Raw genomic sequence first — 13530 nt, forward strand, 5'->3', positions numbered from 1 at the left:
TAAAAGGAAGGGTTAACTGAAAGGGTTAAACACTAATTCAATTTACCATTTCAATAAAGCTTTTGAATGTTAATGAACATTGGTACTAGTTCTTGCATAATAGATAAATTCGTAAGCCATTTTAGTTGTTGTGGTGTGCCTTACCTCTGGCAACTTCTTTGGTTTGTCCAAGTGAATTCCTCCTACTTCAATTATATTTGGAGATAAAGGTTTTGGAGTTTGGTACGTATAGTGCCTGTTAGTTAGCAATAAACTCATGTTGTATAAAATATCTCCTCCTTCAAAAAGATCTACACCAAGGTACTTTTTGGAGTATTCATTCCCTGTAGGAGCTATTGAATACAGGTGTACTAGTTTGGAGAATAGTAGCATTAACGTATTTTCCACTCGCTGGAAAAAGCTCAGTTTGTCAGAGTAGTCCATGAAAAGAACTGGTATATAAGATGGATTCTCAGGGCTGCCGTACCACTGGTACATCCATGGTAGTAAATCGGTGGAGGAAAGCCCTGAAAAAAACACATTATTAAAATTACATTTAAACATATTATACAAATACTAATTTAATCATTTCCTTATAGTGTCTCTCTAAACATTTAATAAAATATAAAAAACATCAGACTGTAAAATAACGTTAGTCGTCGTCTATTAGTGAAATGATAATAAAGGGGTCCTGCCAGATGTGTTTTAACCCATTTTCAAAAAGGTAAAAACGTTTAATTATCCATACCCATTTTCCCAGGGACTTTGTAAACACAACTCCTTCGTCATTATACCAGATAGAATGACAAATAAGGTGTCGAATAAAAGCTTATAACCCAAGAATGGTAATAATGGTCAGAAATTTAACCCCGGACTTCCGGTTTTAGAGTTGCAACAGGAATTTAAAGTCGCCGAAATAGTACAAGCGATACATTATTGGAAGCGCCTTAGCAAGAACAGACCAAATACCTACATATATTGTTCCGGTCTCACGTTTGTCTGTCCATCTGTCTGTCTTTCCGTGAACACAGCTCCTTCGTCATTACATATCTATCACCTACATATTAATCTAGACACTACATATTATTATTTTCTTGATTAGCGGTTAGGTTACATCTAAAACTTCACCTTCATCTTGTTTTTGATCGACATATCATAAAATTTTATTTAATTAAAACAGGTAATTGAATTGGACTTCGTAAGGTTGGGTTTTCACCCAATTTGAAGTGGAACCCAGAAGTGGAATCGCAAGTCGATGTTTAAGCTTCATATAATTTTTCGTAGATTGATAGAGATCCCGTCTTTTGGGAAGGCACTAATTTGCATATTATTGCGCTTGTATATTATATCAAAATATTAACTTTTTCACTCTCACTTGAAGTCAAAATGCAATGTACCTAATTAACCAAACACCATATAATATATAGTCGGCTCTTAGACCATTTTTAGATGCGCGATAATATGCAAATTAGAGCCTTTCCAAATAACTATTTTACTGATTTTGAGTAATTTTTCTAGACTTCCTGTCATAACTTAACCAGAAATGATACCAAAACTGGAACTAAATATTAAAGCTCGACGTTTCCGTACGCGATGATTGATATATCCCATGAACTATTTTTACGACTATAATATGGCACTTCCGGTTACACTTTTTTTAACCGGGAGTGTTATAAAAACCGGAAGTATATAATATTTATTCTCGTCTTGCTATGGCGCGTCGAGTCATATATAGTTTGAACCGTTACAGCAACTTTAAAACGTAAAGTACGTCTGATTGCTACTCTAAAACCGGAAGTACGAGGTTAAATTTCCCACCTTTAGTACCATTTTTGGGTTAGAATCACTCATTAGACACCTCATGTGTCATTCTATTTATTACTACATATTAATCTAACCTAACATATTATAGATAGGTCATAATGTATATCATTTATAATATAATGTACAAGAGTAAAAAACCGCTTTACGCCGTAAAAATGAGTGGCGCAAACAGTATTTCAGCTACAATAGAGCTGATATGAATATTACGTGGCGCGATAATGTATTTTCATTTTGATGGAAAATAAAATTCTAGTTTTATTTTAAAAGACTTTTCCATAATATTTGCTAAATTTGAAGTAAAACGCGCCACAAAAGGATAACTTTGACACAATTTGCATTTGAAGCTCTTTTGTCGCGCGTTTTACTTCAAATTTAGTAAATATTATGGAAAAATCTTTTTAAATAAAACTAGAATTTTATTTTGCATCAAAATGAAAATACATTATCGCTTATCGCGCCAGGTAATATTTATATCAGCTCATTTGTAGCTGAAATATTGTGTGCACCACTCATTTTTACGGCGTATAGCGGTTTTTTACTCTTGTATCAGGAGTTTTTTTAAAGGTATTTATAAATTAAATGTATGAAGTTAAATACAATGCTTATCGAATACACGTTAAGCTTTATCAATAGTGTCTCATGTAGGGATATTATGCGCCATTGACGAGAACTGCCGTTCTCTGGTAATAAGTTTTTAACGTACACCATACAAAAAAACACCGCTAATTTACATTATTATGCTTCCAATGGGATTTTTCCATTTTTTTTTCAAAAAAATTTATTGGTTTTTTAACTCTAACTTTTTTATTTTTTATATTCGAAAGTTTGTTAAAATTTTTTTTTATAGGTTTTTATAATTTCTGTAAGACTATTAAAATTAAATGCTTTTAAAATCCTCAGTCGCAAAAAAGTGAGTTTGAAAGGGTTGGTAAAGGTGGCTTTTGCATGTTATTACAAGTTCTAATTGTCTGTAGCTCACTCAATTTTTGTCGTAGAAAAAATTTTCGTTAACCAAGTTCTTAATTATTAAACAACCTACATTTTCATATGTAAACATTTTTTCGCATCTCTGATGCTAATCTTTCTATTCTGAAGAAAATGGCATGTTTTACCAAACTACAAAAATTCGTTATTCGCTTTTAACTCCAGTTTTTTAAAAACTAATTGTTTTAAGCAGGTTAAACTTTTTAGTCCGTTTTTTAACGGTAAAATATTGCAAAACCTCTAAATTTTAAAGAACCGCTTGGATTGACATGAAATTTGGCAGACACATAGCTAACAAGTCAAAGAAACAAATTCATATTGTGCCGATATGTGCTTTTGCCCTGGGGGTGGTTTTCACCCCCTCTTGGGGGTGAAAAATATTCGTCCAAAGAAAATCAGGAAATGGATAAACTGGCTAATTTTAAGTAACTTTTGTTCTATAGAGTTTTTTCACTAAGTCAATACTTTTCGAGTTATTTGGCAGTGATTATGTTCATTTTTTCAACAAAATAGCCACGCTTTTAGACGGTTTTTCGCAAATAACTCAAATAGTAACTATTTTGTCGAAAAAACATTCTTAGCAAAAATATAGCCTGTAAAAAATAAAAAAAAATGGTGTATATATCACGTCTCCACACCTAGTAGAAGCAGAGTTATTGCTAATGAAAAATAGGTTCATATTCGTCAAATTCCAAATGGAATACTTTAACGTGAAATAACCAAAAATGAAGCACATTTCGGAGAAAACTCATTACAACTTATTTAAAGTGTTTAAAAAAAGCTTCATTTTTGTTTTATAAAAAAAATTTCTAGCATCAAAAGTAAACAAGTTACGCTCAAAATAAAGTTAGACCCTTTTGTTGTTGTTAAAAAAATCTGGAAAATCACCCCCTAATTAGTATCTAAAATGAACTTAATCGTTACGACTTCACAAGTTTCTTGACTCGTGTATATATTGTTTATATGATCTGTAAGTTTCATCGGTTCAAAGTCCTTATTATTGAAGGTTGTAGGTAAAAGGGGTTGAACGAGTCACTGATCACAAATGTATGCCAATTTAGAAACACCAAATCTTAATCAATTTTTGTCTAACAGAAAAACAAAAAAATACATGATATTCAGAAAAGCAAATCTGACTTTTTTTGTTTTTCGAGATTTTTGGTATCTCTAACAATTTTTAAGTTATTTTGAAAAAAAAGCATATTTTTCAAAATTTAAATTTTTAAAAATTTTACGTTGAAACCAAATTTTTAAAAAAAATAAGCACTTTGAACCGATGAAACTTACAGATCATATAAACACAACATAAGTAAAATAATTTGTGGAGCGGTAACGATTAATTTCATTTAAGTTGCTAATTAGAGGGTGGTCTTCCCGTTTTTTTTTTTTGCAAAAACAAAAGGGACCAACTTTATTTTGAGCGTGACTTGCTTAAATTTAATGCTAGAAACTTTTTGTAAAAACAGAAATAAATCTTTTTTAAAAACTTTAAAAAAGTTAAAATGGGTTTTCCCCAAAAAGTGCTTAATTTTTTGGATATTTCATGCGAAATATTCTATTTGAAATTTGGTGAATATGAATCTATTTTTCATTGGCTATAACTCTGGTTCTACGAGATCCAGAGACTTAACGCGTACACCATTTTTTTTACTTTTTTATAGGCTATATTTTTGCTAAAAACATTTTTTTCAACAATATACTTACTTTTTGGGTTATTTGCGAAAAACCGTCTAAATATGTGGTTATTTTGTTGAAAAATGAACATATTCACTCGCAAATAACTCGAAAAGTGTTGACTTGGCGAAAAAGCTCTATAGAACAAGAGTTAAAACTAGTCCTTAAAATTAGTCAGTTTACCCATTTCCGGACTTATATTGGACATATATATTTTCACCCTCCAAGAGGGGGTGAAAGTCACCCCCAGGGCAAAAGCACACATCGGCACAATATCATTTTTTTCTTTGACATGTAAGCTATACGTATGCCAAATTTAATGTCAATCCAAGCGGTTCTTTAAAATTTAGAGCAAAAACCGTGAAATAATCTGTAATCTATTAAAAATACATAAATAAAAAAGAATGTGTGTGTGTGTCTGTGTGAAAAACACCAATATATCCTTTTAATGAATTATTTGCGCTGAAAGCGCTGATAAATACATATCATGAAAGATAATCATTCAACGAAAGATAATCTAATCATTAGCAACGAACTACATACCTACTTTCTGTGTTTGCATGCGCCCGGCATTATAAAATTTCACTCTCGATCGTAAAGAAGTACAACTTCAAAAAAATACGGAATAAGCTCGATGACTAATTTTAATTAGGGTGGTAATTAGGGGGTTGTTTCCGATAACTTTTTGACTGAAAAAATAGGGAGTGACATTCTTTTCATTATAAGACACTTATTTTAAGCTGCAGACTTTATTTTTTATTTTTGACGATAGATCATTTTAATAGTATATTATTCAACGAGCACGTAATGATGGCTATTACTCACGATGATGAAGTTTGCGACACGAGCCGTAGGCGAGTGTCGTAATTCATCAGAGTGAGTACTAGCCATTACATGCGAGTAGAATACTATACTTTTTCTACGACCTTTTTTGTTTTAATTAGTAAAAAATTTAATTATCAACTACTCGAGATTTAAATTATAATAATTTACAAAAATACCTAAATGATATTTACCCCTAGTACGTGGCTGAATAATTAGTTGCCTACTATTACCAAATTCTTATTTATTGTAAAAATAGAACAAGAAATAGTCAATATAAGTTCTATTCGTTTCCGAAAAATTATAAGTTTAAATTTGTACCTACTGTCAGTGAATCTAATAAACAGGAAATGGCTGTTGTCGGTTGATGTACTTCATATATATAGTTATAATGTGTATTTACATTTAACTGCATATAAACATAATCATATAACTATACTAATATATTATAACATATTTAACACAATATAACTTGAAAAATAAACACAATATTAGTTATAAATTCCAATAAACATAAACAAAATGCGCTAATGTCACTGTCACTAAAATAAATGATAAACGTCAAAATTTTTAGTAAACAAGATATAAACGTAAACAAATATTGTTACAGTTAAAAATTCCTTTAAAAATTTTTCGACGTTAATTATTGATATAAATTACAATAATTATTGTATTAAATAAACCAGTTTTATTTGCAGTTTACATACGATTAATATTAAAAGTGGCATGCGCCACTTGGATCTAACTTCAGCCCGTGAGTAATGAATTATTACTCACGGGTACAATAATGGGTGCTATTATCTATGAAAAATTAGCGAATAATGAGCATGTTATTAAACGGTCGTAGAAAAACATTTAAAATTAGTTTCTATAAGTTATCCTCGAAAAATGCATAGTTTTTCCGTTTTTGACTTTGAAACTATAATATTTAGTATTTGAAGAAGAAAAGCTAACATATAATAAAGTACAGCTCGGTTAATATTGGTCTTAAAGAAAATTAAAAAAAAACAATTTGTTACTTTTTTTAAAGGTAGGTATATATTCGTTAAGTAAAGTTGTTTTAATAAAACAAAAACTTTTTGAGTTATTAGCAGAAAACTGATTAATAACATTGGTTTTTTCGATATACAATTAACATTTTCGTTAACCAATAAATCGAAAACTATTAATTTTTATCAAAAAAATGTATAAAACACTTTTTGCTTAGAATGAATGTTTTTACCGACATTTGTGGTCAAAATATAATAAAAAATTCCCACCGCAAAAAAATTACCATGGGGTGGCAACCACCCCATGGTAAAAGCGTCTTTCGGCATCATATAAATTTTGATCCTTGGACTATTCACTACTTATTGTAAAATTTTTAAGCAAATTGATCCATTCTGTGAAAATTGCGAAGTGAAAAGTTTCAGTTCCTGGACTAATTATACTTTTGGAGCTCTATAACTTCTGAACGGCTTAACTGATTTTGATTAATAAACATGAGTTTGAAACGTATTGACAATTAGTATCTGATGCATCCAAGATCAAGTATGATACTTGAACGTATTACAGGAATTATTGAGCTTGAAAAACCGTTTTTCCCATAAGAAATAGATTTGATCATACTTATGAAGCCTATAAATTAAAAATTCGAATTTTCCCTAATATAGGTATACACCGTTAGGCGCGACTAGAGACCTTCTATAAATGCTCAGGTATTGGCGCAATTCGTAGGTTGAAATTTTGAGTAATTGTCGAAAAACCAAAATTTTCATAGTTTAATGTTTCAGTTTTTCGGCTATGGTGAGCAGTTCATATGTCTCAGCTTGATAGCTTTGGCACGATTTTAAAGTTTAACTCAACCCTATTGATTTGATGTCTTGGCGGTTTTTCTGTCTCTCCTTGAACCTAAGATCTATACGCCCAAAAAATATGCTATTTTGTATCTCCCTAGCCCTCTAGCTGGCTTACGGGTAGTCAGAAGTCAAAAATTACACCGGTTCTGAATCGGCCCTCACACCCTCTTAAAACACAGAAAAAAAATTTAGATCAGTGTAACTTTTCCACACACATATCGCACCCTCAGTGCAAGACTGCAGTAAGTCAAAATAAAAGTAAGTTTCCAGATAAAGACGATTTTGTTTATTTTCGTGCTAATATCGGTGAAATAAGACACAAGTTTTAAGAAAAATTAACATTTGATTATGATTTTGCATGCTTTTCAGCCTATATTACATTAACCAAAAATAAAAATTTACATAAAATAATATTAATGCAAAAAAAAATTAGAAATTTCAAAGTTACAACATTTTTGCACGGAAAAAATTGTTAATCACTACATATTTAGTATTAGAATTTCAAAGTTACAACAGTTTTGCACGGAGAAAATTGTAAAAAGTGTAGACACATTTACTTTTACAGTAAAACCTGTGTTACCAGCCACCTGCCAACATCGGCCACCTGTACTAACGGCCAGTTTAAAAATTCCCCAAACCAATTATGTATATCTAGACTACAAAAACTGGCAATACCGGCCACCTTTCTATATCGGCCAATAGTTCTTTCATTTTTAGTGGCCGTTGCTGACCGGTTTTACCGTAATTGTTGTCCTCTTCTCGTACATCATCTTGTGCCAAAATATTTTTATAAAAGCTATGGTGGGCTTCTGGTATCATATCCGAATGGCATAAGTATACCAAAGCTTTCTTTTTGGCCATTTGAATTTTTGGCTGTTCTTTGGCAAGTTTTCTGAGAATAGATATTTTTGACCTCTCAGTATTGTCAATACACAAGTTTTAAGATAGCTGTTTTTCCTTTCATGAGAAAAAATACTTTTTGGTCGTGAATAAATTAGTCTTAATTTATGTGGTTTTATTCCAATCTAACAAATAAATGGTCAAACGACATCGCACACATCTTATGGAAAATAAATATAATATCACACAAAGAACATAAAATTTACATGAATAGATTGGTCTCGAAAATCTTTGTTTATTGTCTCAGCCGTTAATGGATTACGTAGATGCGCTGTATATTAAAATTAAACACCACAGATATAGATATTAAAATAACAAATATCTTACTTTTTTCATTACTTGCTGTCGAATCCGTTGCAATGTTCCGTGCAAAACTGTTGTAATTCTGTTACATTAAAGTTATAATAGTTTTGCACGGAACTTATGTTCAAAAACACAAAATAGTTAAACTGTTGTTGTTGTAATATTTAGCCCATTAAGCATTTGAAAGTTACTAAAGTTTTACAGGGGATAGATATGTATGTTTACAATCGAATTCCATGATTACTTAATTTTCATAAAATTTTGAGTTACTGCAGTCTTGCACTGAGGGTGCGCTATATACATACATACAAACATATCCACAAACATTTTCCCCATTTTAAATAAAAATTGAGTTATACTTCTGAGCTCGGTAACTTTTGAATGGTATAACCGATTTTCAAAATTAGACATCCGTTGGAAAGGTAATGATCAGTACTATCAGAAGCCGTAAAGGTCGGACTTAAATTTTTGAAATTTTTGGGAGTTTTAGTTTTGGGGACGAGAACGAAAAACATACCATAAATGGGAAGGGCCGTCAAATCCACACCCTTGGACAAAAATGGAGAGTTGACATATGGATGGGTAAGTCTTTTCCTAAAATTTTAGATGGGATTTAGTCCAATTTTCAATTCAGTCAGATTTAGAAAATCAAAAATTTAATACATATACAGGGTGAGTCATGAGGAATTGTACATACTCCTACCTCGTATAGAGGCCCCTATGGGGAATAACAAATTCCCATTAAAAAGTGTCTGCTCCCATTGTTTAATAATATACAGGGCGAATTTCGCATTTTGACAGAAATATATATTCGTCATAATTCTTGAACGGTCAGATCGATGTGTCTTTTATTTTGGTCAATCGTTACACTATTACCACCTAATCAACTGATTTATTCAAACTAGAAAAAAAACAGGTCCGGCTTTAAAACATTAGTTCGTTTGAGTCTTAGAAAAAATTTCACCCTGTATAAGCTTTTTGAAAACTCTCATATTAATTTTACAAATTAGACAAATAGGCCATTAAAATTACGTATTTATTTTTTCCTCACACAATTACTTAATTTTTTATAAAAAAATAAAATTTGACTATGAATTAAAAATTTGTAAAGTGAACCATAGATTTAAAAAAAATTAACTTTTATTACAGAAATTAATTTTTTCAAACAAATATTTGATTTATGTTACCACCCAATCAACTGATTTATTAAAAATAGAAAAAAATCAGGTCCGGATTTAAAAATATAAGTTCGTTTTGGTCTTAGAAAAAATTTCACCCTGTATACGCTTTTTGAAAACTCTAATATGAATTTTACAAATTAGACAAATAGGCAAATAAAATGGCATATTTATTTTTTCCCCATACCATTACTTAATTTTTTATTAAAAAATCAAATTTGTCAAAATCGCAATTTTACCATAAAAATAAAAAAAATTAAACAACGTTTTCCTTAAAATTAAAAGTTTCACCATTTTTTTTTTATAACACGTCTAGACCTAAAACTCCCCATAACACTTCTCTGTGGACTCTATAGTTTAACATAGACGTGATCAAATAGATAAATTTTAAATTGTTTCACTTAATTTTTAAAACTATCTAAATAAAAATTTCTAAAAAACTATCTTATCAAAAAAAAAAGAATGTGTGTGTACTTTTTACACACGTAAGAAGTTATACTTATATTATATGATTTTAACGAAGTTAATATATTTTTAACTATTTATAATGGGAAATAAGCCACAATATTATTAAACAATGATTTTTATTAAAGTTTCGACGCCCAAATCGGGTGCCGTTGTCAAAATACAAAATACTACTATTACTTTTAACTATTTATAATGGGAAATAAGCCGCAATATTATTAAAAAATGATTTTTATTAACGTTTCGACGCCCAAATCGGGTGCCGTTGTGAAAATACAAAATACTATTAACATAAACAAAAATGTTGTTGCTTAGTAAAAAAATTCTTCTAATAATTTATTTAATTTGACTCATTTATATCGGCAATTCAGATACATAATATGATACATTTTAAAGTAGAAGACTTTAAAATGATATTGCCAATATTTATGAGTTGCGTTCCTGGGACGACTTTACTGAAAGATAGTTCATTCGATTACATGAAATCAACCCCAACTCAAGAATATCCGTCACAAAAAAAAATCATAGCATGTGATCTGTCTTTAAAAAGACAACCACATGCAACGGTGACATTAAAATTCTCGCGTTAGAGATCTCATAGTAAATCACGAGGGAAAACCAGGAAAAACCTCGTGATACTATCCCGACATCGTAAGTATTTGGTCTTACATTTAATTTACTCTCAAAATTAATACCAAATTCTGACTTTACTATAATTTTGTTTAAATTATAAATAATATCAATAATACATGGATATCAATTTATATAATATTTTTTTTGTGACGGATATTCTTGAGATGGGGTTGATTTCATGTAATCGAATGAACTATCTTTCAGTAAAATCGTCCCAGGAACGCAACTCATAAATATTGGCAATATCATTTTAAAGTCTTCTACTTTAAAATGTATCATATTATGTATCTGAATTGCCGATATAAATGAGTCAAATTAAATAAATTATTAGAAGAATTTTTTTACTAAGCAACAACATTTTTGTTTATGTTAATAGTATTTTGTATTTTGACAACGGCACCCGATTTGGGCGTCGAAACGTTAATAAAAATCATTTTTTAATAATATTGTGGCTTATTTCCCATTATAAATAGTTAAAATTGTAAAAATGCCACAAGAAAATAGCTTCAGAACTACTATTAATACAGTAGTATTTTGTATTTTGACAACGGCACCCGATTTGGGCGTCGAAACGTTAATAAAAATCATTTTTTAATAATATTGTGGCTTATTTCCCATTATAAATAGTTAAAATTGTAAAAATGCCACAAGAAAATAGCTTCAGAACAACATTAAGAAATTAATATACTTTAAACAGTTTATTTATATTTTATTTAAATATTAAACTAATTTATTGTTACTACTTCTCAAAAAATTTTTTAAAACAGTGCCAAAAATTAAAATAATAAAACACTAAAACACACACAAACACATTGAAAAATGCCACAAATATTTTCTGAACAATAATTGTCGGAAAAAATTTTAACTAAATTCGTATTTTCTGAAAAAAAAATTATATAATAAATATACTTACAATCATAAAATGTATTAAAAAAAATAAAAAATCAAAAGTTGCTATTGGGGTTTGAACCCGCTTATCAGCTCAGTTAGTATTGAAATTGATTCACCTTAAACTTTTACCCACGGAGACTATGCGTCATCATGTACGAAGATCAACTAACTAAACGGATTAAACTTTTGACAGTTCTGAATATAATCAAATTATTTTGATTTTGAATTGAAATCATTTAGAATTGAAATATTAAAATATAACAAAACGTAGAGTAAGAAAACAATATATTAGGTTAATATTGATAGAACTTTTGATGATAATCAAATTATGTAAATCAAAGCATTACATACTACTTTGGTAGGTTCTTTTTAGATTTTCCAAATAGGTAGGTACCTATGAAATTTTTTATTAGGTTACTGAAACATTTACAATTATTATTACGTACCTGTCGCTTTTAAAAACTATTAAAAAGTCACTACAATTATGAACTTTTTTCTCTGCCTTCACAACAATCAAAACTAATATACACAACATTAATTTGTTTATCCAAAATCTCCATATTGATTATTGACAGATGATTTTAACACCCAATCAGATCTCGTATAACGTTTATACCATACTGTCGGTGTGCGCCTGCGCCCAGTAAAATCAAAATTTGCCCTCGTGCCTAAAGAAGTATAACTTCAAAAACATTTCATTCTTATCTCCATCTTTAAAAGTATAGTGCTCTATGGATGCGAAACATGGCAACTTATTAAATCACTAGAACGCCTACTTGCATTGGAAATTAAATTCTGGAGAAGATCGGCTAGAAAATCAAGGAAAGAATACAAAACTCTTTCCAAAAAATCTTATACTGGTTCAGGTATGTTGATGATGTATTGGCTATTATAGATGGCAATTCTACAGATGCTGAAAATATTCTTTATTTGCTCAACAATTTACATCCAGCTATAAATTTTACTCTAGAAACCGAGTCCAACAAGTCTATAAATTTTCTGGACCTTACTTTAACTAGGATGGACAGTAAATAAATTTTTTCAGTCTTTAGAAAACCTACTCAGACTGACCATACCATCCCTAGATCTTCCAACCATCCTTTTCAACAGAAGATGGCTTCCTTTTATTGCTACATCCATCGTTTACTTAGTCTACCATTATCAGATACTAATTTCAATTCAGAATTAGATATTATCAAACAACTTGCATATAGTAATGGTTACTCCCCTACTTTAGTTGATAACATCCTCAACAAATTAAGGAGTAAAAGGAATAGATCCCTAGCTTACAATTCTGTCCTTAACAATTCCACTACAGCAGTTATGTATAGATCAATATCATACATAGGTTATCTTTCAGATAATATAGCCAAAATCTTAAATAAAATCCCCAACCTTAAGCTATCATTCAAATGTAAGGAAAATATCAAATCTATTTTTTCTCACACCAAAGATAGAATTGGAAAAACATCAAAAAGTGGTACAGTCGAACCCGCTTATTGGAATAGCCTTCGTGCCAAGTAAAAATATTCTTATAACCGGGATATTCTAATAACCGATCGTTGGTAGCTAGCCGAAATAAATGTACCGAATATATGTAATGATAGTACAGACTATGTTATCATGTATATGCAGGCCCGGATGTTCCTAAAAACGAGTTTTCGTCTGCCGAGCGCATGACGTCACTCACAGAGTAATCGCTGGCGAGATATAAGGAAACCAATATAAATAACGTCAAACTTCTCTTATTTTATTCAAATTACAAAAGGTAAAAATCTGAAATTTACACAGAAGTTACTATATCGTCCGTTCGGATGAAAACTGTACAATCTCAAAATTTACAAACTTTTCAGGAGAGCATTTTTAAGATTTATCGGTAAATAAAATTTTCCACAATAAACATTGGCAGGTTTTTGTTTTAGTTTGTATTAGTTGTATCTTTTATATGTCGAAACAACATGAAAATATTTCAACCATATAAATAATAATAATAAAACAAATTTTTTTTAAATAGGATGTTTTGAATTTTGCTACTTTTT

At 30.0% G+C, this 13530-nt stretch overlaps 1 protein-coding gene across 4 annotated transcripts in view; it reads right to left on the reverse strand.

The window, feature by feature from the left end:
• LOC114324746 (UDP-glycosyltransferase UGT5) overlaps window positions 1-13530 on the reverse strand; it is a 110951-nt gene that overhangs the window by 26112 nt on the left and 71309 nt on the right. For all 4 annotated transcript variants that reach the window (XM_028272586.2, XM_028272603.2, XM_028272594.2 and 1 more), the window contains one exon: window positions 145-506. In XM_028272586.2, the coding sequence (XP_028128387.1) occupies window positions 145-506 (362 nt within the window). The remainder of the gene's footprint in view (window positions 1-144; window positions 507-13530) is intronic.

Source organism: Diabrotica virgifera, chromosome 5, assembly GCF_917563875.1.
Source record: "Diabrotica virgifera virgifera chromosome 5, PGI_DIABVI_V3a".
NCBI lineage: Eukaryota > Metazoa > Arthropoda > Insecta > Coleoptera > Chrysomelidae > Diabrotica > Diabrotica virgifera.